The 25,618-nt window shown below is 35.5% G+C and overlaps 1 protein-coding gene across 2 annotated transcripts in view; it reads right to left on the reverse strand.

The window, feature by feature from the left end:
• SYCP1 (synaptonemal complex protein 1) overlaps window positions 1-25,618 on the reverse strand; it is a gene marked incomplete at both ends in the record, with an annotated part of 153,453 nt that overhangs the window by 106,128 nt on the left and 21,707 nt on the right. For both annotated transcript variants that reach the window (XM_082832354.1, XM_082832353.1), the window contains 7 exons: window positions 9,186-9,253; window positions 10,476-10,660; window positions 11,165-11,259; window positions 20,037-20,145; window positions 22,864-22,937; window positions 23,548-23,617; window positions 24,862-24,920. In XM_082832354.1, the coding sequence (XP_082688480.1) occupies window positions 9,186-9,253; window positions 10,476-10,660; window positions 11,165-11,259; window positions 20,037-20,145; window positions 22,864-22,937; window positions 23,548-23,617; window positions 24,862-24,920 (660 nt within the window). The remainder of the gene's footprint in view (window positions 1-9,185; window positions 9,254-10,475; window positions 10,661-11,164; window positions 11,260-20,036; window positions 20,146-22,863; window positions 22,938-23,547; window positions 23,618-24,861; window positions 24,921-25,618) is intronic.

Genomic DNA, 25,618 nt, shown 5'->3' on the forward strand with positions numbered 1-25,618 from the left:
AAGAAAACAATAGCAAAGATCAATAAAACTAAAAGCTGGTCCTTTGAGGAGATAAACAAAAGTGATAAACCATTAGCCAGACTCATCAAGAAAAAGAGGGAGAGGACTCAAATCAATAAAATTAGAAATGAAAAAGGAGAAGTAACAACAGACACCACAGAAATACAAAGCATCCTAAGAGACTACTACAAGTAACTCTAGCCACTAAAATGGAAAATCTGGAAGAAATGGACAAATTCTTAGAAAGGTATAACCTTCCAAGACTGAACCAGGAAGAAATAGAAAATAATATGAACAGACCAATCACAAGTAATGAAAATGAAACTGTGATTAAACATCTTCCAACAAACAAAAGTCCAGGACCAGATAGCTTCAGAGGTGAATTCTATCAAACATTTAGAGAAGAGCTAACACCTATCCTTCTCAAACTCTTCCAAGAAATTGCAGAGGAAGGAACACTCTGAAACTCATTCTATGAGGCCACCATCACCCTGATACCAAAACCAGACAAAGATACTACAAAAAAAAAAAAATTACAGACCAATATCATTGATGAACATAGATACAAAAATCCTCAACAAAATACTAGCAAACAGAATCCAACAACACATTAAAAGGATCATACACCATGATCAAGTGGGGTTTATCCCAAAGATGCAAGGATTCTTCAATATATGCAAATCAATCAATGTGATACACCATATTAACAAATTGAAGAATAAAAACCATATGATCATCTCAATAGATGCAGAAAAAGCTTTTGGCAAAATTCAACACCCATTTATGATAAAAACTCTCTACAAAGTGGGCATAGAGGGAACCTACCTCAACATAATAAAGGCCATATATGAAAAACGCAAAGCAAACACCATTCTCAATGGTGAAAAACTGAAAGCATTTCCTCTAAGACCAGGAACAAGACAAGGATGTCCACTTTCACCACTATTATTAAACATAGTTTTGGAAGTCCTAGCCATGGCAATCAGAGAAAAAAGAAATAAAAGGAATATGAATAGGAAATGAAGAAGTGAAACTGTCACTGTTTGCAGATGACATGATACTATACATAGAGAATCCTAAAGATGCCACCAGAAAACTACTAGAGGTAATCAATGAATTTGGTAAAGCTGAGGATATAAAATTAATGCACAGAAATCTCTTGCATTCCTATATACTAATGATGAAAAATCTGAAAGAGAAATTAAGGAAACACTGCCATTTACCTTTGCAACAAAAAGAAAATACCTAGGAATAAACCTACCTAGGGAGACAAAAGACCTGTATGCAGAAAACTATAAGACACTGACGAAAGAAATTACAGATGATACCAACAGATGGAGAGAAATACCATGTTCTTGAATTGGAAGAATCAGTATTGTGAAAATGACTATACTACCCAAAGCAATCTACAGATTCAATGCAATCCCTATCAAAATACCAATAGCATGTTTTACAGAATTACAACAAAAAAATCTTAAAATTTGTATGGAGACACAGAAGACTCCGAATAGCCAAAGCAGTCTTGAGGGAGAAATACAGAGCTGGAGGAATCAGACTCCCTGACTTCAAAGCTACAGTAATCAAGACAATATGGTACTGGCACAAAAACAGAAATATAGATCAATGGAACAAGATAGAAAGCCCAGAGATAAACCCATGCACCTATCGTCAACTAATCTATGACAAAGGAGGCAAGGATATACAATGGAGAAAAGACAGTTTCCTCAATAAGTGGTGCTGGGAAAACAGGACAGCTACATGTAAAAGAATGAAATTAGAACACTCCCTAACACCATACACAAAAATAAACTCAAAATGGATTAGAGACCTAAATGTAAGACCGGACACTATAAAATGCTTAGAGGAAAACATAGGAAGAACACTCTTTGACATAAATCACAGCAAGATATTTTTTGATCCACCTCCTAGAGTAATGGAAATAAAAACAAAGATAAACAAATGCAACAGTGACTGCGCAGGTGCAAGTGGAGAGCCTTGGGCTTGGTGCAGGAGCAGACGTGGTTCTGTGGCTCGTCAGTCTTACTCAGGGTTTTGGTCCCATCACTCCAGTGAATGGGTCTTCTCAATGTCACCACTGGGATGTGGCACTCCTGCTGCTGATGGAGTTGGAAAATTCCGTAAGACAAGGCCCAGTGACATTTCACATGGCGTAGGAGGAAAAAACTTGGACAGGCAATGGACTGAAAGAACATGACTACGGAAGCACCCAGCTCCAAAAGTCCCAGCCTGCCACTATAGAATGGCCATGTGGATAAAAGGCTATTGGCGCTGCAGCCAGGAGTCACTGCTATGCCTCTTAGGTGGGAGAGCCAACTTCAGGACACTGGTCCACAAGAGACCTCCCAGCTCCATATAATATCAAACGGTGAAAATCTCCCAGAGATCTCCATCTCAACACCAACACCCAGCTTCACTCAACGACCAGCAACCTACAGTGCTGGAAAACCTATGCCAAACAACTAGTAAGACAGGAACACAACCCCACCCATTAGCAGAGAGGCTGCCTAAAATCATAATAAGGCTACAGACACCCCAAAACACACCACCAGACGTGGACCTGCCCACCAGAAAGACAAGATCAGGCTCATCCAGCAGAACACAGGCACTAGTCCCCTCCACCAGGAAGCCTACACAACCCACTGAACCAACTTTAGACACTGGGGACAGACATCAAAAACAACGGGAACTACAAACCTGCAGCCTGCAAAAAGGAGACCCCAAACACAATAAGATAAGCAAAATGAGAAGACAGAAAAACACACAGCAGATGAAGGAGCAAGATAAAAACCCACCAGACCTAACAAATGAAGAGGAAATAGGCAGTCTACCTGAAAAAGAATTCAGAATAATGATAGTAAAGATGATCCAAAATCTTGGAAATAGAATAGACAAGATGCAAGAAACATTTAACAAGGACCTAGAAGAACTAAAGATGAAACAAACAATGATGAACAACAAAATAAATGAAATTAAAAAGACTCTAGATGGGATCAATAGCAGAATAACAGAGGCAGAAGAATGGATAAGTGACCTGGAAGATAAAATAGTGGAAATAACTACTGCAGAGCAGAATAAAGAAAAAAGAATGAAAAGAGCTGAAGACAGTCTCAGAGACCTCTGGGACAACATTAAACGCACCGACATTCGAATTATAGGGGTTCCAGAAGAAGAAGAGAAAAAGAAAGGGACTGAGAAAATATTTGAAGAGATTATAGTTGAAAACTTCCCTAATATGGGAAAGGAAATAGTTAATCAAGTCCAAGAAGCACAGAGAGTCTGATACAGGATAAATCCAAGGAGAAATACGCCAAGACACATATTAATCAAACTGTCAAAAATTAAATACAAAGAAAGCATATTAAAAGTAGCAAGGGAAAAACAACAAATAACACACAAGGGAATCCCCATAAGGTTCACAGCTGATCTCTCAGCAGAAACTCTGCAAGCCAGAAGGGACTGGCAGGACATACTGAAAGTGATGAAGGAGAAAAACCTACAACCAAGATTACTCTACCCAGCAAGGATCTCATTCACATTTGATGGAGAAATTAAAACCTTTACAGACAAGCAAAAGCTGAGAGAGTTCACCACCACCAAACCAGCTTTACAACAAATGCTAAAGGAACTTCTCTAGACAAGAAACACAAGAGAAGGAAAAGACCTATAATAACGAACCCAAAACAATTAAGAAAATGGGAATAGGAACATACATATCGATAATTACCTTAAATGTAAATGGACTAAATGCTCCCACCAAAAGACACAGATTGGCTGAATGGATACAAAAACAAGACCCATATATATGCTGTCTACAAGAGACCCACTTCAGACCTAGAGACACATACACACTGAAGGTAAGGGGATGGAAAAAGATATTCCATGCAAATGGAAACCAAAAGAAAGCTGGAGTAGCAATTCTCATATCAGACAAAATAGACTTTAAAATAAAGACTATTACAAGAGACAAAGAAGGACACTACATAATGATCAAGGGATTGATCCAAGAAGAAGATATAACAATTGTAAATATTTATGCACACAACATAGGAGCACCTCAATACATAAGGCATATACTAACAGCCATAAAAGGGGAAATCGACAGTAACGCATCATAGTAGGGGACTTTAACACCGCAATACCAATGGACAGATCATCCAAAACGAAAATAAATAAGGAAACATAAGCTTTAAATGATACATTAAACAAGATGGACTTAATTGATATTTATACGAAACTCCATTCAAAAACAACAGAATACACATTTTTCTCAAGTGCTCATGGAACATTCTCCAGGATAGATCATATCTTGGGTCACAAATCAAGCCTTGGTAAATTTAAGAAAATTGAAATTGTATCAAGTATCTTTTCCAACCACAACACCATGAGACGAGATATCAATTACAGGAAAAGATCTGTAAAAAATACAAACACATGGAGGCTAAACAATACATTACTTAATAACGAAGTGACCACTGAAGAAATCAAAGAGGAAATAAAAAAATACCTAGAAACAAATGACAATGGAGACACCATGACCCAAAACCTACGCGATGCAGCAAAAGTAGTTCTAAGAGGGAAGTTTATAGCAATACAAGCCCATCTTAAGAAACAGGAAACATCTCGAATATACAACCTAACCTTGCACCTAAAGCAATTAGAGAAAGAAGAACAAAAAACCCCAAAGTTAGCAGAAGGAAAGAAATCATAAAAATCAGATCAGAAATAAATGAAAAAGAAATGAAGGAAAGAATAGCAAAGATCAATAAAACTAAAAGCTGGTTCTTCGAGAAGATAAACAAAATAGATAAACCATTAGCCAGACTCATCAAGAACAAAAGGGAGAAGACTCAAATCAATAGAATTAGAAATGAAAAAAGAGAAGTAATGACTGACACTGCAGAAATAAAAAAGATCATGAGAGATTATTACAAGCAACTCTATGCCAATAAAATGGACAACCTGGAAGAAATGGACAAATTCTTAGAAATGCACAATCTGCCAAGACTGAAACAGGAAGAAATAGAAAATATGAACAGACCAATCACAAGCACTGAAATTGAAACTGTGATTTAAAATCTTCCAACAAACAAAAGCCCAGGACCAGATGGCTTCTCGGGCGAATTCTATCAAACATTTAGAGAAGAGCTAACACCTATCCTTCTCAAACTCTTCCAAAATATAGCAGAGGGAGGAACACTTCCAAATTCCTTCTACGAGGCCACCAACACCTTGATACCAAAACCAGACAAAGATGTCACAAAGAAAGGAAACTACAGGCCAATATCACTGATGAACATAGATGCAAAAATCCTCAACAAAATACTAGCAAACAGAATCCAACAGCACATTAAAAGGATCATACACCATGATCAAGTGGAGTTTATTCCAGGAATGCAAGGATTCTTCAATATACGCAAATCTATCAATGTGATAAACCATATTAACAAATTGAAGGAAAAAAACCATATGATCATCTCAATAGATGCAGAGAAAGCCTTTGACAAAATTCAACACCCATTTATGATAAAAACTCTTCAGAAAGTAGTCACAGAGGGAACTTTCCTCAACATAATAAAGGCCATATATGAGAAGCCCACAGCCAACATCATCCTCAATGGTGAAAAAGTGAAAGCATTTCCACTAAGATCAGGAACAAGACAAGGTTGCCTACTCTCACCGCTCTTATTCAACATAGTTTTGGAAGTTTTAGCCACAGCAATCAGAGAAGAAAAGGAAATAAAAGGTATCCAAATCGGAAAAGAAGAAGTAAAGCTGTCAGTGTTTGCAGATGACATGATACTATACATAGAGAATCCTAAAGATGCAACCAGAAAACTACTAGAGCTAATCAATGAATTTGGTAAAGTAGCAGGATACAAAATTACTGCACAGAAATCTCTGGCATTCCTATACACTAATGATGAAAAATCTGAAAGTGAAATCAAGAAAACACTCCCATCTACCACTGCAACAAAAAGAATAAAATATCTACAAATAAACGTACCTAAGGAGACAAAAGACCTGTATGCAGAAAATTATAAGACACTGATGAAAGAAATTAAAGATGATACAAATATATGGAGAGATATACCGTGGTCTTCGATTAGAAGAATCAACATTGTGAAAATGACTCTACTACCCAAAGCAATCTATAGATTCAATGCAATCCCTATCAAACTACCACTGGCATTTTTCAAAGAACTAGAACAAAAAATTTCACAATTTGTATGGAAACACAAAAGACCCCGAATAGCCAAAGCAACCTTGAGAACGAAAAACGGAGCTGGAGGAATCAGGCTCCCTGACTTCAGACTATACTACAAAGCTACAGTAATCAAGACAGTATGGTACTGGCACAAAAACAGAAAGAGAGCCAATGGAACAGGATAGAAAGCCCAGAGATAAACCCACACAAATATGGTCATCTTATCTTTGATAAAGGAGGCAGGAATGTACAGTGGAGAGAGGACAGCCTCTTCGATAAGTGGTCCTGGGAAAACTGGACAGGTACCTGTAAAAGTATGAGATTAGATCACTCCCTAACACCATACACAAAAATAAGCTCAAAATGGATTAAAGACATAAATGTGACGCCAGAAACTATCAAACTCTTAGAGGAAAACATAGGCAGAACACTCTATGACATAAATCACAGCAAGATCCTTTTTGACCCACCTCCTAGAGAAATGGAAATAAAAACAAAAATAAACAAATGGGACTTAATGAAACTTCAAAGCTTTTGCGCAGCAAAGGAAACCATAAACAAGACCAAAAGACAACCCTCAGAATGAGAGAAAATATTTCAAATGAAGCAAATGACAAAGGATTAATCTCCAAAATTTATAAGCAGCTCATGCAGCTCAATAACAAAAAAACAAACAACCCAACCCAAAAATGTGCAGAGCTAAATAGACATTTCTCCAAAGAAGATATACAGACTGCCAACAAACACATGAAAGAATGCTCAACTTCATTAATCATTAGAGAAATGCACATCAAAACTACCATGAGATATCATCTCACACCAGTCAGAACGGCCATCATCAAAAAATCTCGAAACAATAAATGCTGGAGAGGGTGTCGAGAAAAGGAAACACTCTTGCACTGCTGGTGGGAATGTGAATTGGTACAGCCACTATGGAGAACAGTACGGAGGTTCCTTAAAAAGCTACAAACAGAACTACCATATGACCCAGCAATCCTACTACTGGGCATATACCCTGAGAAAACCATAATTCAAAAAGAGTCATGTACCAAAATGTTCATTGCAGCTCTATTTACAATAGCCCAGAGATGGAAACAACCTAACTGTCCATCATCGGATGAATGGATAAAGAAGATGTGGCACATATATACAATGGAATATTACTCAGCCATAAAAAGAAACGAAATTGAGTTATTTGTAATGAGGCGGATGGACCTAGAGTCTGTCATACAGAGTGAAGTAAGTCAGAAAGAGAAAGACATATACCATATGCTAACACATATATATGGAATTTAAGGGAAAAAAATGTCATGAAGAACCTAGGGGTAAGACAGGAATAAAGACACAGACCTACTGGAGAATGGACTTGAGGATATGGGAAGGGGGAAGGGTGAGCTGTGACAGGGCAAGAGAGAGGCATGGACATATATACACTACCAAACGTAAAATAGATAGCTAGTGGGAAGCAGCTGCATGGCACAGGGAGATCGGCTCCGTGCTTTGTGACCACCTGGAGGGGTGGGATAGGGAGGGTGGGAGGGAGGGAGACGCAAGAGGCAAGAGATATGGGAACATATGTATATGTATAACTGGTTCACTTTGTTATAAAGCAGAAACTCACACACCATTGTAAAGCAATTATATTCCAATAAAGATGTAAAAATACTAATAAAAAAAATAAAATAAACAAATGGGACCTAATGAAACTTAAAAGCTTTTGCACAGCAAAGGAAACCATGAACAAGATGAAAAGACTACCCTCAGAGTGGGAGAAAATATTTGCAAACAAATCAGCAGACAAAGGATTAATCTGCAAAATATATAAACATCTCATGCAGCTCAATATTAAAAAAAAAAAGACCCAATCAAAAAATGGGAAGAAGACCTAAATAGACATTTCTCCAAAGAAGACATACAGATGGCCAAGGAGCACATGAAAAGCTGCTCAACATCACTAATTATTAGAGAAATGCAAATCAAAACTACAGTGAGGTATCACCTCACACCAGTTAGAATGGGCATCCTCAGAAAACCTAAAAACAGCAATTGCTGGAGAGGGTGTGGAGAAAAGGGAACCTTCTTGCACTGTTGGTGGGAATGTAAATTGATGCAGCCACTATGGAGAACAGTATGGAGGTTCCTTAAAAACTAAGAATAGAATTACCATCTGACCCAGCAATCCCACTACTGGCCATATACCCAGAGAAAACCATAATTCAAAAAGACACACGCACCCCAATGTTCATTGCAGCACTATTTACAATAGCCAGAACACGGAAGCAACCTAAATGCCCATTGACAGACGAATGGATAAAGAAGATGTGGTACATATATACAATGGAATATTACTCAGCCATAAAAAGGAACGAAATTGGTCATTTGTTGAGACGTGGATGGATCTAGAGCCTGTCATACAAAGTGAAGTCAGAAAGAGAAAAGAAATATCGTATATTAATGCATATATGTGGAACCTAGAAAAATGGTACAGATGAACCGGTTTGCAGGGCAGAAATTGAGACACAGATATAGAGAACAAATGTATGCACACCAAGGGGGGAAAGCAGCGGGGGGTGGGGGTGGTGGCGGGATGAACTGGCGGATTGGGATTGACATGTATACACTGATGTGGATAAAGTTGATGACTAATCAGAACCTGGTGTATAAAAAAATTATATATATATATATATATAGAGAGAGAGAGAGAGTAAGAAAAATAAAAAAGACTACAAAACATCTGTTAGGCTCCTTATAATTCTAGGTATGTATGAACTGCATAATGAAACTGAAAAGTCTTTCTTAAGATTTAAATTTTCTATCTTTGAAAAATCAAATTAATAGTTACCAAATAATCACTATTGGTAAATGATGGAGGAGAAACTATATTTTATTCTGAAATAATGTTGATGGTTTTATAATTGGTTAATATTATCATGTACATATGTTATTCTCTAAAACTTACCCAGATCACTTGATTTCTTCTGAAGCTCGATGGTAAGTACTTTCAATTGATCTTCACTTCTTTCCAACCTTGTAAAATATATTAGTTCATAATGTAAAATATTCTTTTAGTCAGAATTCATCTAGTAACTAAAACTGGTGCAATTTAGCAACAGTATATCTTATCATAGATTCACTCATTCAATTATTACACATTTCTTGACAACCTACTTTGTGTCAGATAGTGTAACATTTCAAAACAAGATATTACTATTATACATACATATTTGTGTATTAATTACATCTACATAAAACCTCAAACTTATTGTCATGATTTAGCTCTTAGCTATTGATGATAATCAAATTAATGCATCCTAGAACTTTGAAAGAGATTGAGTACATAACTACTATTATACTGAATTCTGCCTTAGGAACAATATATGAGAATTACCCAATTCACTTAACTCCACTGGCTTTCCATTTCCTCATCTATAAAACTGAGGTAATTGGAACAGATGACATCCAAAGTCACTTAAAATTTGAAAATCACCTGGATAGGTCAATCAAGAATATACAAGATTAGCTGAGCTAGAATATCTAGTTTTCCTTCCTTCACTATACACAAGCAGTAGAGAAGAAACTCTACTAGGCCCAGGTCATGACTTCAGAGAGAAGCTTATTCCTCTCTTTCATCTTCCAGACTTAATTAACCCTTATACTAATGGGACAAAAATAATTACCTAGGCCACATAACACAACTTCATATAAACATTTCCTTAATACAAAGTACTGGAAAACAGACGAAGTTTTTAACTCAAGTTTTAGAAAAACTATTTAGATGAAATGCAGATGAATATTTTATATATACCTAACCATATTCATTAATCCATTGATTTATTAAAAATGTTTGAGTACCTACTCTGTACCAGGCTAGTTGCTAAATTTATAAATCACAAAGAAGGTTACAGACCCCAGTAAAAACAAACCAACAACCTAGGAAGTTATTTCTATTTAATAACCCACAGTTAATTAAATATGTGATATCACTGCATCAGCCCTTATGAGCTTGTCTATATTGCTTAACTCTATGAAAAGCATGCATGGGAACTATCCTAGAGAATACCCGCTATCTTTTCCTGGGATACCTGCCTACCCAATACAAACTCTTAAAATGTGTTCCCACTTTATATATAAAAAAGAGACTTGGTTATAGTTGTTATAGGAATTACAAGCCAGTTGTCAATGAATAGAAAATGGCACTGAATAGTAGAAGTAAATTGCTTTTATTCAGCTAAATAAGAAGTATTTTTACCTTTGCTGTTCTGTTGTCAATAATTCTTTCAAGTTGCAGGTAGTAGTTTTAAGTTCAGTAACCACAAATGAATGGGCAGCTTTAGCTTCATTAAATTCTTCCATTTGAGCTTCTTTTTCTCTAGTGAGCTGATATATTTTTTTTGTTGCTATTTGTAAATCTTCCTCTAAAGCCTTTTGAGTACTCTAAATGAAATAAAGTACAAAAAAAACCCCTATGAACCAAGGGCCTTAAGAAAAAAGGCTGAATTCATCTGCTTTCTGTAATTCACTGCCTCTCCCTCCCTCTCTCCTTATCCCTTCACCCCTCCTCTACTCCACCCTGGCCAATCTGGAGTGCCGCACCCACTACTCTTATTTCAATTCACCATTCCTCCAAAGCCCACCTATACTCCCAATCCCTCCGTGGAGTCTTCCTAACCAATCCAGCCCATAATGTTCTTTCAATTCTTAGAAATATTGTAGAATTTTTGCCTGAATCATGTTGGTACCTAGCATAGTCTTGTATTTGTTATACTTTTGATGTGTTTTTATCAAATGTCTCTAAACTATAAGCATTTGCAGACAGAGATTGTATCTTCTCTGTTTGAAGCTTCAGGTCCTTGTACATAGTATTAGCATTCAGTAAATATTTGTTGACTGACTGATGGTGTGAGAATTATCACACACTAATCAGTTTTTAAATCATACCACACTTCTTTGCAAAGATATTTTAATATCTTCTAGTTCTGATGTCAAATGATCCTTCTTCTCATTTGATTCTTTTAAGCTTTCATTCTGTAATTCTAAAAAAGAAAGTTGTAGATAGGTAATACTTAATAAAAAATACATACCAAGAAAACAAATTATTTGTAACAATTACTTTTTCCTCTATTACATACTCCAAAATGAGAGAGAATTATGCATATACAGATGCACTGATATCATCACCTTTTACTGACCTTTCAAGATTGTTATTGCCCAAGGACTCAAAGGTGAATATATAGGGACATTTTGTGCTACATTTTTTAGTACTAGCTAAGCATTAGAAACAACCTAAATATCCAAAAGGAGACATTAAATTATGGTGATACAATGGTATATCATGTAGCCAGCCACTGTAAATGATGATATAGATGTTTATTTATTTATTACTAATTTGAATATTCATAAAAATCATAGAATAAAAAGGGCAACTTAAAAACAGTATTTATATAAATAGTACATGTGAAAGGAAAGAATACACATAAAAATCTCAAAAGTAATTTGTCTCCTAATGGTGAAATTATTCATGATTTTCATTATTCCCGATCTTGATTTTCATATTTTTCTAAATAATTGCATTTACTTATTTAAATATTATGAAAAAAAGGTACTGACTCCACTTGATAGCTAAATATTTACTAAATCCTAAGTGCCAGGTGCTAGTTTATATGCTTTACACATATGCAGTCACCTTTCAACCTCATAAAAAACACTAAGGGAAAACAGTTCATGCCCGTCTCTGGGTTCAAATTATTCTATTTCCTTTTACTAGCTACCTACACTTGGGCATGATACTTAACCAATCTCTCTCTACTTTTCCCACATGTAAAATGATAGTTATTCATATCTTGAAGAGTTCCTGTTAGGATTACACACGATAATGCAACTTAAAACATCTAACCACAGTGTTTTCTAGCATATAGTCAACAAATGTTAAATACTATTATGATGATGGTAATGATGGTATAGTGTATACAGAAACTGGACCTTAAAATTCAAGGTATTTACAGTACAACTGGGCAGGCAGACAAATAATCAAAGATAAGTGCTGATGGGTAGTCACTAGAAATTCTGGGAATATATCAATACATAGAGGGGACACCAAAGCTTAATAGAACCAGTAACGGTTAGAGGTAAGCGGAGACAGATATAGAGAGGGAAAGTTCCAGAAAATGACAGCTGGGTTGAAACATTTGAAAGCCAGTAACAATTAACAAGAGTAATGGGAGTTGGGAGAAAATCACAAGAGATGTGAAAGAGCATATACAAAGGCAAAAATGGAAGAGACAGGATGACACATTCTGAAATCTAAAGGAAATATATTTCAATAGCATGAAACTTAAAGTATGAGGGAGAAATCATAGCAGATATGATTGGAAAAATAATGACAAAATCATAACAGGATTCATATAACTTGCTCAGAGGTGTACGCTTCCTAAGTCATGAAAAACAATGAAGGATGTTAAACAACAGAGTAATGTTCCAGGTTTATATTTTTTTTAAATTCCAATCTCAAAATCTGTGTAGAAATGAAGGGGCTAGTGCTCCAACTCTCAGAAAAAAATAGGAAAAGTAGATCTGGAAAGGGGGCAATGATAACTAAAGATTGTCTATTATCATACTATTTATAATGGTCTGTCAATAAGTGTCTCCTCTGAGAAATCATAATCACAAACTAGTACTTAGGCATGTGTGGGAACAGAATATATGCTGCTTGAATATCCTAAAAAGCTCCAAGCCAAAACTTAGTTTGAAGTTCCCCTAAGTTCCCCCAGGATTCCAGAAGCTGCAAATGTAAATTTCCTCTGTAAAAATATACTTCCAGTTCAGGCCTTAAAGAATTTCCACAGCTGAAATTACATGACCTCACAATCAAAATTCACAAGAGTAAACAAAGCACTACGAGCAAAGTCAGTAGAATGAAAAATAGACAGACTTTGACCTGACTGTAAGATTTCAGATGTTAGAATTACTGGCTGTAGAATTTAAAAAATCAGTATTATATCATTTTTAAAAACTAAAAGAAGGAACTTCCCTGTCAGTCCAGTGGTTAAGACTCCATGCTTCCAATGCAGGGGGCATGGGTTTGATCCCTGGTTGGGGAACTAAGATCCCACATGCCGTGTGGTGCAGACAAAAATTTAAAAAAAACAAAAATACTAAAACAAATAAGGGGACTTCCCTGGTGGCACAGTGGTTGAGAGTCCGCCTGCCGATGCAGGGGACACGGGTTCGTGCCCCGGTCCAGGAAGATCCCACACGCCATGGAGCGGCTGGGCCTGTGAGCCATGGCCACTGAGCCTGCACGTCCGGAGCCTGTGCTCCACAACGGGAGAGGCCACAACAGTGAGAGGCCTGCGAACCGCAAAAATAAATAAAGAAAAGAAAAGAAAAGAAAAGAAATAAGGAAGATGTCCTAAAACTATCTAGAAATGACATATAAAATTGAAACTGACAATTTCACTGGGGTAATAGTGAGGTATGTCATTCAAACAAACATTCCTCTAAAAAGGAATAAAAATTCAGGATCAAATATTAAGAACATTAAAATCACTAAACTCCCAACAAAATAATAAGAAATTACCAGGCACAAAGTGAAGGGAAAATAGAAACTTAGAGAAGTAAGATAAGTACAAAACCTGCTTTTGCCTCAGGGGAATTTGCAGGTCCTGGCAAAGCTGGACTTTTGATTTGAAATTATGATGAAATGGGAAAAAGAAATATGAAAATCCAAAGACTATATAAGGTAAGAAGCCCAAGAATTAAACCTTTGTACAATAAGATAGAACAATCATTATATGTGGAGGGAGCAAAAGTAAACAAACTCTCAAGCAAATCTACAGCACAGGTTCACATCACCTGAGTGGTCCAGTTAATCCCAAGCCATGAAACGGACTTAAGGTGGGTAGAGCCACCATGCACATGGTAAAAGTAAATAGGAATCCTCCAAAGAGGAAGTTAAATTACTTACATACTAGGCAAGGCTTACAATACTTACAAATTTTTTCAAGAAAAATAATAAACATGTAGTCAAAGACAACAAGGCACCCAATAAAACAAGGCTAAATAAATAAAACAAAATCTGGACTAAAATATATCAGAAACAAAAGACAGTATGAGGCCCACAAACATTTAAGATAAAGAATTATCAGAAAGAAACTATAAAATAGCTATTCTTAGTATATTTAAAGAATAAAAGCCTTGAAAATAATAAGAAACAGAAAATTATATAAAGTAGAATAGCAGATTTGAAAAATAAGTAAGAATAACATCTTAAACATCTTAATAACTGAAAATAAAATTGGAAGAGTTCATAGTGGGTGAGAAACAAATGAAGAGAGAATTAGTGAATGACAAGATAGGTGAAAAGAAATCGTCAAGAATAAGGCACAGAAAAGCAAAACTGTGAAAAGATGGAAAAGAAATTAAGAGTCACAGAAGATAGAGAAAATTAACATGATTTTTATTCAAAGTTCCAGAATGAGAGGAAACAGAGAATAGAGCAAATATAATGTTTGAAGGAAAGCAATAATAAAGGACATTAATTTACAGATTCAAGAAGCTGTAAAATAAGATTAAGCATATATCTTAACATATCATACTGAAAATGCTAAAATATCAAAGGCAAAGAAAATCTAAAAAGCCACAATAGAGGGAAAAGATAACTTATATTCAAAGGTTCAACAGTTAGGTTGAAAAATGACACAAAGGAAGCCAAAAGAAAGCAAGATGCTACCTTCAGTGTTCTAAAACATATAGTTTTAACATATAGTGTGCCAACTAGAAATACATATCAAACAAAAAAATCCTTTCCAGATAAGAATGGATAAACAAACGTTCAGACAAAATCATCACAAGAATATGCTCACTAAAGCATATTCTAAGTATTACTCTTCAAGGTGGAAAGAATATGATCCAAACAAAAGATCTGAGAATTAAGAGGAGGGATCAAAATCAAAATGGCAGAGTAGGAGGACACGAAACTCACCTCCCCACGAGGAACACATCAAAAATACATTTATACGTGGAACAATTCTCACTGAAAACTAACTGAAGAATGTCAGAAAAACTCTTGTACATCCAAGGCTGTAAGAAAGATCCACATGGAATCCAGTAGAAAGGAAAGAGAAGCAATCAGATCGGGACCTGTGCCCCTGTGAAGAGACACGGAAGAGGAGGGGAATCCTCCTTGGGGAGAGAGCAGTTCAAACCACGTATTGGGCATCTCAGCTCTCAGGTCCAAAAGTGGGAAGACAAGTCCCCTAAGCTGGTTAGAAAACCAGTGAGACTAACAAGGGGGCTGTAAGAAACCTAAACTCAACTTGTGAAGAACTGCAACACTTGCTTACTCCTGAAACAAGGCAGAGAAAGCAAACTGAAACTGCACTGTACTCTGTCCCATTTCCCACAACTTCCACAGTGTGCTACCCAGCCTGAGCCAAGTGCCTGCTCAGGCTTTGCTTGCTTTGCCCACAACTCCACACTAGGTAAAGGGCTGCTGTGGCTGACCAGAGTGCTCAATTGTGAGGGACTATGCCAGCCCAAACACAAAACAGCATCTGAATAGGGAGGGGCATCCATTATCAGCACTTAAAGCAACAGTACATCAGAAGCGGTCCCAGGCTCTGACTACAGCTGACACCACCACAGCCTGCACCCAGACCCACACAGAGCACCCACACCAGCCCTGCCTACTCTGCAGTCCAACTCCAAACTAGGGTGAGGGTTGCAAAGGCATTTTAGTCCCATCTGAATGGGGCAGGGACAGCTATTAATGGTGCTTACAGATGCAGCACATAAGCAGTCCAGACTCTGACTGTGACCAGGGATGCCACAGACCATACCCAGACCCACGCCGAGCACCTGCACTGGTCCCTCTTGCTCCAGCACTGCTCTGCATGGGGTAAGGGTGCCAGTGCTGGGAGGGAAGAGCACACACTTAGAAGGAACAAAGACAGATCAGACCAAACCCTTAGGCTTTCTCCTTGAGCAACTTGAGACCTGACCCTGCCCCCAGTAGGGTGGTGTTGGCCACTTAGAAAAGAAACCCCAGCTCACAACTGGCTCTGGCTCTAGTCCCTCCATCTCCAGCCCAACCTCTTACCAAGGTGATAGCTGCCAGCACATGCTGGGAAAAAACACGACTCACATCAGATCCCACTCTCCCACCACAACCAATGGGCACACTCAGACTCTCCCATACAAGAATACCCCTTCAGGACCTCAATGGGTAACTTTTTCACCTAATTTCATCAAAACAGAGAAAGTTAAGCAAAATGAGAAGACAGATGAATTTCTTTCAATCAACAGAACAAGAGAAAAACCCTAAAAACAACTGATGAAACTAATAAATAATTTACCAAATAAAGAGTTTAAACCATTAGTAATAAGAATGCTACCTGAATTAGAGAAAAGAACAGATGAACAGAGTGAGAATTTTAACAAGAAACAAGAATATATAAAAAAGAAACAGTAAGAACTAAATAATACAATAATTAAATGAAAAACACACTACAGGGAATTAACAAGTGACTAAGTGATATAGAAGAATGCATAAATGATCTGAAAGATAGAAAAATGTAAATCGCCCAATCAGCAAAATTATTTTCCAGCAAAAATGCCAAAAAAGTCCTAAAAATAACATTAATCAAACAATATGTAAAATTGAATAAAATAACATAAAAATAATAATAAAAGTAGATTCATAACCAGGGATAAAAAGTTAATATTAGAAAATTAGGTTTAACATTAGAAAATAATCACTAATAAATTAAAGGAAAAAAACATATGACAATCTCAATATATGCCAAAAAAAGCACATTTGATAAGTCAATATCCATTATAAAACTCTTTGAAAGTAATTCTCTTCCAGAAAGCAGGGATGCAATAATAAATAATTGCATTCCCCATAATTAGCTTTGTGCCTGACACAGAATAGAAAGGAGGTTAATAAAAGTTGAACAGATGAAAGAATGAGTAATTGTTTGAAAGTGGTAATATACATCCAAAAGAAAGTTTCCAACTGCCTTCCAACTGCATTATACATGGAATGTAGGACAATGTGCCGCTTCCATTCAAAAGGATAGCAGAGGAAGTAGAGACTTCAAATTTGTTAAAGCCAGAAGGTAAAGAAAACTTTCATTAATAGGTTTTGAGGGAAAAAAAATTTTATATGCTACATAAGAAGAGCAAGGGTTTCAAAGACAAAGTTTGGAAAGTAGAGGAACAATAGGAGGTTAAGACAGGGAGAAAAGCCAACGCTGATAAGAGAATGAAAAAAGGTAATGGGTTTTAACCAAGGATGACTGATATGTGGCCTCATGAAAAAACCCAAACCCTCTCCAAACAGCATCCTATTCAAAGTATAGTACTCTTAATACACAGAAAGAAAATAATCAAAATTTTCTCCCCTTAAATTTATTTCTTAAATCTCTGATCACTGATACTCTTTAGCAGGCAACAAGTATTGGCAAGAGACAAAAATTAGGTAATAGCAAGAAAATATTAAAAATTAGCTGATCATAATTCATTTAAATGGATAGTTCCAGGCAGAATGAAGTAGTCTGTAACAGAACAACTCTCATGCTGAAAATAACTAGAAAACACGAAACAAACCAAAACAGAAAGGACAAAAGAGGCTAAGATTCCTAAGAAAGAACTCCTGATAACTGAACTGACGAAGTGCAGCTGACATCTGCTGATTCTGGGTATGAGCAAGAGGTCTAAATGCTGCCTTGGTCCCAGCAGAGGGCCACTGCCAGGGGATAAAAAAAAGAGTATAGTTTTATTGGGTCTCAAAGAGCTGAAGAAACAAAACTGAAGACTCAAAAAACCTCATAAACTTGACTATTTCCCTTCATTCAGCTCAGCCTCTAATTGCATTATAGTAATTAGCCCACCACACTCCCAATTTCTCTCTAGCAAACAGAAGACAATATCTCCAGAGCCTCTAACTTTTCTTATAACAATGTATGGAATTCAATCAAAAAATTACTGGGCACACCAAAAGATAAGGACAAATCACTAAAAAGTAAGACTGTAAAGGAATAGAAAGTAGAATGGGCTGAGGGGAGGAAGGAAGGGGAGTTACTGGTTAATGGGTACAGAGTTTCAGTTTTGCAACATGAAAAGAGTTGCAAGAGTTCTGGAGATAAATACTAGTGATGACTACATAACAGTGTGAATGTATCTACACCACTGAGCTGTACACTTAAAAATGATTAAGATGGTAAGTTTTATGTTATATGTATTTTATCACATTTTTTAAAAAGAAACAGACCAACAGGTAAGTCAGATATTGAAATAAAAAGAAAATAGCTATAAAATATCAATGATTAATATATTCAAAAAGGATGAAATGTCATTTTTAAAAGAGAAGAATTAACTGGAGAATTGGAATCTTAAGAAAAATAATTGAGTGGAAATTTAGAAGGAAAAAATATGATTAAAGTTAAGAATTCAGTAAATGAGTTTAAAACCAAATTAGACACAGCAGAAGGCAGGGTTAGGTAACAGGTCAATAGAAGATCTCTAAATTGAAACAAAGAGAGAAACAAATGGAAGATACATACATATGGGAAACAATGAAAAGTAACTTAAATGAATATATTTCAGTGGTTATGAGTCTGCAGAATCACATTGTATTAGTTATTTATTACCAATAAGTTGTTTCCAGTTTATATAAGATTAAACATTCATTCATCCTAACACGTATTAAACTCCTATTATATATACATAGCAATATGCTGGGCACTAGAGTGACAAAGATATTTAGTGAGACAGAGTGCCTGCCCTCAAGACACTCATGGTCACAGGAGACACACAAGTAATGCTTAAGCCACTCTTAACAATAAGGAGTTCACTAGAATTTAGCCAGTAAATTTGGAGAGGAGGTAGGAGGTTCATTTTGGACAGAGTAAGTAGCCAAAAGCATGATGGTGAGATAGGAAGAACATAAAAGGTAAGGAAGTTAAACAATTTCAGTATATCTGGAGTATAGGATATAGTAGTGACCGTAAGATGAAAGGAGCAGGCATAGGTTAGCAGGAACTAGATAATTATTTGCCACATTTTTAAGAGAAAGGTGAAAAATGTCACAAAACCTCTATGATGTTCTGAAAGGGACATAGTATTTCACAAAGTGTATGCCTTTCAAGTGCCTTACTAGTTGAACAAGTTTGAAAAATACTCAATAATAATATAGTCTAAACATTACATGACACTAAAGATCCTTCATAATCTGATCCAAACATTTTTTTTCCAGTCTCATTTACCTGAGTTCTTTAAGATACAGACACACCAATCAGTGTTTCAAATATACCCTAATTTTCACACTTCCATGACTTGCACATTTCTTCTGCCTACACTCCCTCCTCCAATTCATTGTCTAGTGAACTTTTAATCATCTAAGGTTTAGTTTAACTAACAATTTTTTCTAAATGTCTTGCTCCAAGAATAATTAATAATTCCCTCCATAGTGCTCCCAGAGTATTCATTTATTTATAAGATGTTTGAGTGCCTAATATATGCCAGGCACTTGGAATGCATCAATGAACAAAAAAAGACAAAGATCCTTGTTTTCATGGAGCACCTTATTGAAACTCTGAAGAAGGTGACAGTATGAAAAGGGATAAGAGGAGCACATATACTTTGAAAAATCTTCTTAAGTGACTATTATTCCCTCCTCCAACTGTTCCAACCTAGGTGGAGAATTACAGCATTAGAAAGCATTACAAAAAAATTGTAATGAAAGCTAAATTTAAAACATAACAAGAGGAATACATAAGACATTCTTATATTTTCTTATATAAATTCTTACTTGTCTTTTCCTCTAATTGATTAACTTTATCTCTGGACTCCTCTAGCAGAAATGTTAACTCTTTCATTTTATTTTCTTTCTCAGTACTTTGGATCAATAGCAGTGATACCTAAAATGAAATATTTAAATAATACATTATAGATATGAAAAATTAGATATGACACCTTAGCATTTATCATTATCTGTGATTTTTTTATGTACTTGCTTATATGCTTTTCAGCTGTCTGTGCCTGGCATTTAGTTATGTGCCTGTACGATAAACATTTATTGGATGAAGGAATGAACAAACTAATGCAATATACCCAATATTACAGTATGCATTTTAAGATATCACTTAGAAGATTATATATTGAAATCTACTCGTTATTCCATAAATATTATTGAGCACCTAATCTGTTCCAGAAACCCTAATACGCACTGAATATACAGAGATGATGGAACTCATCTTCAAGAAACTCACAGCCTAGACCAGGAAACAAACAACTATACTTGAATATTATTAGTAATAGGACAAAAATGTTATAGGAATCAAGAAAGGAACACCTAAATCAGTCCTGGGGGAGGTAATCAAAAATTAATCCTTCTCAGAGAACTGAACTGAGTCTTGATAGACAAGTACAAATTAATCAGGCTGCAGGGGAAATGAACATTCTAGACTTGTATGAGAACACAAAGGATCAAGAGATCATGCTTCTATTCAGAGAACTGAAAATATTCAGATGGCTAGAATACAGAGTGCATGTAAAGAAAAGGTGAAAGATAAACTCATAAAGATAGATTGAAGACTTGCAGATTCAACATGGCAGAAAGACCTCTATGCCCTATTTTCATCTTCAAATCACCCAAAAAATAACCAGGAAAACAACAAAGGTGGACTTCATCTTCCATGAAACCACGAGACTTCTATAATCCAAACCACAACATGTCAAAAAGGAAAGCAGTTAGAAGGAACAGAAAAGGATTTAGTATAGAAAAGCAAGGTCAAAACTAAGAGTCTAGGGGCTTCTCTGGTGGCGCAGTGGTTAAGAATCTGCCTGCCAATGCAGAGGACAAAGGTTCGAGCCCTGGTCCGGGAAGATCCCACATGTCGCGAAGCAACTAAGCCCGTGTGCCACAGCTACAGAGCCTGGGCTCTAGAGCCTATGAGCCACAACTACTGAGCCCATGTGCCACAACTACTGAAGCCCGCGCACCTAGAGCCCATGCTCCAAAACAAGAGAAGCCACCGCAATGAGAAGCCTGTGCACTGCAACAAAGAGTTGCCCCCGCTCACCGCAACTAGAGAAAGCCCGTGCGCAGCAACGAAGACCCAACGCAGCCAAATAAAAAAAATAAATTAAAAAAAAAAAGTAAGAGTCTACACAGGGAAGATTACAAATGAGAAGATAATTCAATCCCAAAGAAACAGAATGTTTCAAGAATTAGAAGCAACAGACACTGTGAAAGGTAGGTATGAAACAGGAGACTAAGTATAAGGAGACTGGAAGTCTGCAAAGAGTAGTAAGACCTCCCTAGGCCCTCTTAACCCTCCTTCCCTGGACTCTACTCCCTGAAAGCCAATGTAGTCAGAGAACTAACCTACTCCATCTTTATAAGAGACACTGGTATGATCAAACTGAAAAAAAGAATCTCTAAACCTGGGTATTCCAGGCACAGGAAGGGGTGGAGACAAAGGATATAATTGAGAGTCAGCATATGGAATGATGAGACTCAGCTTATCCTTCCTACCCTGCCAACCCAGCCCCAAAATGCCATCAGCAAAGTTTACATTCCCAGGCAGGAAATTGGAGAACTCCAGAAAAAAAAAAAGCCTTACAAATAATGACATTTAGGAGTCCCCAACAAAAACACTAGCTGGCCACAGCATAATTTTACAGGGAACCCCCCAAATCTGTAAGCTCTGCTCATGTACCCAGGATTCCAACAAGCTTCTTAGCACTTTATTCTATTTTTGTGTTCTGTAATAATAAGCACAATTTTAAATTTTAAGAAGACCTTCTTCTTTCAGAAATCTGGTTTAAAAAATACAGTTAAAATACAGAAAAAATTGTTAACTCTTTCAAAAGATCAAAGTATAACACATAAATCAGAATTCTATCATTTAACCAGAGCTTAAAGAAACTCTAAGAATCTTCTCTGTACTTTCAATTAACATTTGCCATTATTGTTCAAGTAGATATCCTTATTATCTATAATTAAAAGGTATCTGTGGCAAGTCAGATAAAAACTCAGGAAAAATAGGGGGAAGTAGAGAGATGAGGATTCCTTTCTATATTTCATTTTCCATTCTGGATTCAGAAGGCTTGAAACTGTTAAAGTTGGCATAATAATCATCTGAAATCAACATTCTTGTGACTGCAAAAGAACACAGACTCATCATTTTCAAGTCTCGCACTATGTGTCATTAATAGAAAGAAGCAAAAGAATGTTTTAGTTCCCCTTCATTGGTGTCATAAATAGTGTATTTCAAAATAAACTGCAAAATGTGGGTCGAGTGGTCAATCATCATCATCTTTATATTTTATGAGGTTTCTGTCTGAACAAAACTTCTCACAAAATAATATATTTTTACAGCAATGTCCTAAAACCCACTAATATAAATATTGTAGAAGATTCACTGATTTTAAAAAAGGACTAGCATTTAGTATGTATAAATTTGAGTCAATGGAAATTAAGGCAAATGGAAAATATATTTAAATATGTATAATATTAAAATTCTCTCAGAAATTTATCAAGCAGGCAGCAAGTACAAATTTCTCTTGAAATTTTAAGTATCTCATGAATTAGCAAGTATAAAGAATACAGAAAGTTGATTTTTAAAAAGCACCTGCTTTTCCTTGTTATTTACTTCCTTCTTGTATTGTTCATCAAGATGTTGGATTTTTTCATAATCTTCCTTTACTTTAAAAATAAAACAAATACACTTTAATATCTTCACATAATTGTATAACAAACAAAATTTTAAGTTTCTGATATTTTATTTCACTTCCTTATTTATCTAGATATTAAACCCCAAAGGTTTCTAACAAGTTAAAACTGCTATTTTCTTGCTGCTAACTTTCTGTTTAGTAAAATAAAGAATTTAAATAATATCAAAGTTACAATAACTTTTAAAAATTCTATCATTCTTATAATAGCAGATATATAAAAGTTTTTTCTTTATAACACACTAGTCTGAAATACCAGATTTTAAATGTGTATGTATATTATTATTTTAACATGCAACTTGGCCAAGAAATGTAAAAATAAGACCAAATCACACTTCAAATCACCAAATCACACCATTATACAAACCATAATTTGATTTCAGGGAAAATGTAGCTTTTGAAGCCAAAAGGGTATTTTTAACATATACCAATTTCCTGCCACATTCCACAAGATTTTGAGCGGCTTATAAAACCATATACAATACAGAAATTTTCAATAGTTTAGGCATCAAGCTGAAGGTATGAAAACATTAGCAGAATCTAATAAACAGCAAAAGAGTAATATAAAAAATAAGGATTCCTACCCTTAAAATGGATTTCCAGTCTGGAATTCTCAGCTTGCACACGAAGTTCCTCAAAAGCTATTATCATTTTCTGAAATACATTTAACTTTTAAGCATCATACTTAGACTTTTTAAATAGCTTTCCTCAAACAATGACAATAATAAATTTGTATCATCTGATCATTATACTTCAAACTATACAACTTTGAATAATGAAAATTCTATAACTTTTAACAATTAAAAAATTTACTAAAATATTAAGAGTGCCTATTAAGGTAGCTTCCCAGGTATTTGAAGGCACTGAAGACAGGTTATATATCACTGAACAGCAAAAAAACAATTGTTGGTACTCCAGTCATTTACTTAATAGCCCATATCAAAATCTGTAATTTTCTATTGATTTTTGCTTATGTATTTCTGTCTTCACTAAAGTGTAACCTCTGTGAGGTCTCTCCCCATAAGAGTTCAAATTATACTTCTATTACCTGGCAGCATGAGTTCATTCACATTCAACAAATCCTGATTTGTAAAATTGGATGAATTCATTTATTCATTTAATAAATAGTTACTGAGTGTCAATTATGTGCCAGGCACTGTTTTAAGCACTTAGAATATAAGACAAAGTCCTTACCCTATTGGAACTAACTTATATTTCAGTGTAAGAAAGAATATATACACACACAAATACACACACACATACACACACACACGTGTATATCAAATAAATATCATGTAGTTTTAAGTGCTCTTCAGAAAAGTTAGACAAGGTGAGGAGATAGAGGATAATTGAACAGAAAGACATTTTAGGTAAAGTAGTAAAGGGGATAATAAAAAAAGCAGAATGAAGCTTATGAGTTTGCATAAGATCTTGGATACAGAAGTTCTAGATAGAAGGAACAAATTCAAAGAAGCAAGATCAGAAAGAGCTTAGCAAGTTTGAGAAACAAAAAAGGAACAACTATAGAAGAGAAGCAAAGTGGAAAATGATAGGGGATGGGGTAAAAAAGGTAAACAGGCAACAGATTGATAATACTGGCATGTTTTTCAAATTAATGGTTAAGTGTCACAATGTGCTAGTCTCTGACACAGAGTTAATATCTAATAAATTAAGTTAAATGGTGTCACTAACATGTAAATTCAAAAAATATTAAAAAACAGAACATTAATACTCATGGTATATATAGAACCCTGGGAATTTTATTGGATATAATCATATATCAAAAGATAAATAATAATCCCTTTAGCAAGAACAATTGTTCATATCTTTGTAGCTATCACTATAATTTGCTTAGAAATGCCTCTGTTTAAAATATTCAAATTTTCAATACCACTTACCTCAATGTTACTATTTAGGTCCACATAAACTTGCCTAGTTTCTTCCCGCTCATATTCATCTATTATAAATATAAAATTTTCAAAAGTAAATTTTAAAACAATTACAATTCCAATAAGATAATACTCAAATGTCTCCGGTAAACATTAAAATATTTAAAAATCTGTGTTAGTAAAGGGCACTGGTATATCTTTTGAGTCTTTTAAAGTAGTATCAAAAGCAGCTTCATCGTAAGGTATGGTCATACTTCATGACATCAACCTCAAAAGCTAGGTGCTGTTCAATTATCTCTAATTTCCTTTTATAGAGTTACTACTATTCATTAATTTATTCAAACTTTGTAAAATATATTTACAGTTTTAGACTTTACAATAAGTAGGGATTTAACCACTAGTCTATGAAGTATTTTTCCTTTGTATATTTAAGATTCTTGAAGTACATGTGAAAGGCAAAGCTCACTCTTGTTTCTGCTCTATCTCTGAAGAGGCAGGAAAGAAGATAAATCTCAAGACCAGAGGAACAAGTTAAGAATAGGTGTAGCCCCAAGAACAAATCTCCTGTAAATCCGCTATAATATTTTTTAGGGTTTTCTTTTTTGGTTTTTTTTTAACCTGAGCAATGATTCCCTCTAACTATATATTCAAGCCTTGAGTAAAGTCAGTAAAACTTAGAGTTGATAGGTGGTGCTGTAGAGAATTAAGGCACGAGGCAGGAAAAGAAATGCAGCTGTCCCATCATCATTCCCCCAGGTAAGGCCAA

This window comes from Leucopleurus acutus, assembly GCF_964270905.1.
Source record: "Leucopleurus acutus genome assembly, chromosome: 2".
NCBI classification, from domain to species: domain Eukaryota; kingdom Metazoa; phylum Chordata; class Mammalia; order Artiodactyla; family Delphinidae; genus Leucopleurus; species Leucopleurus acutus.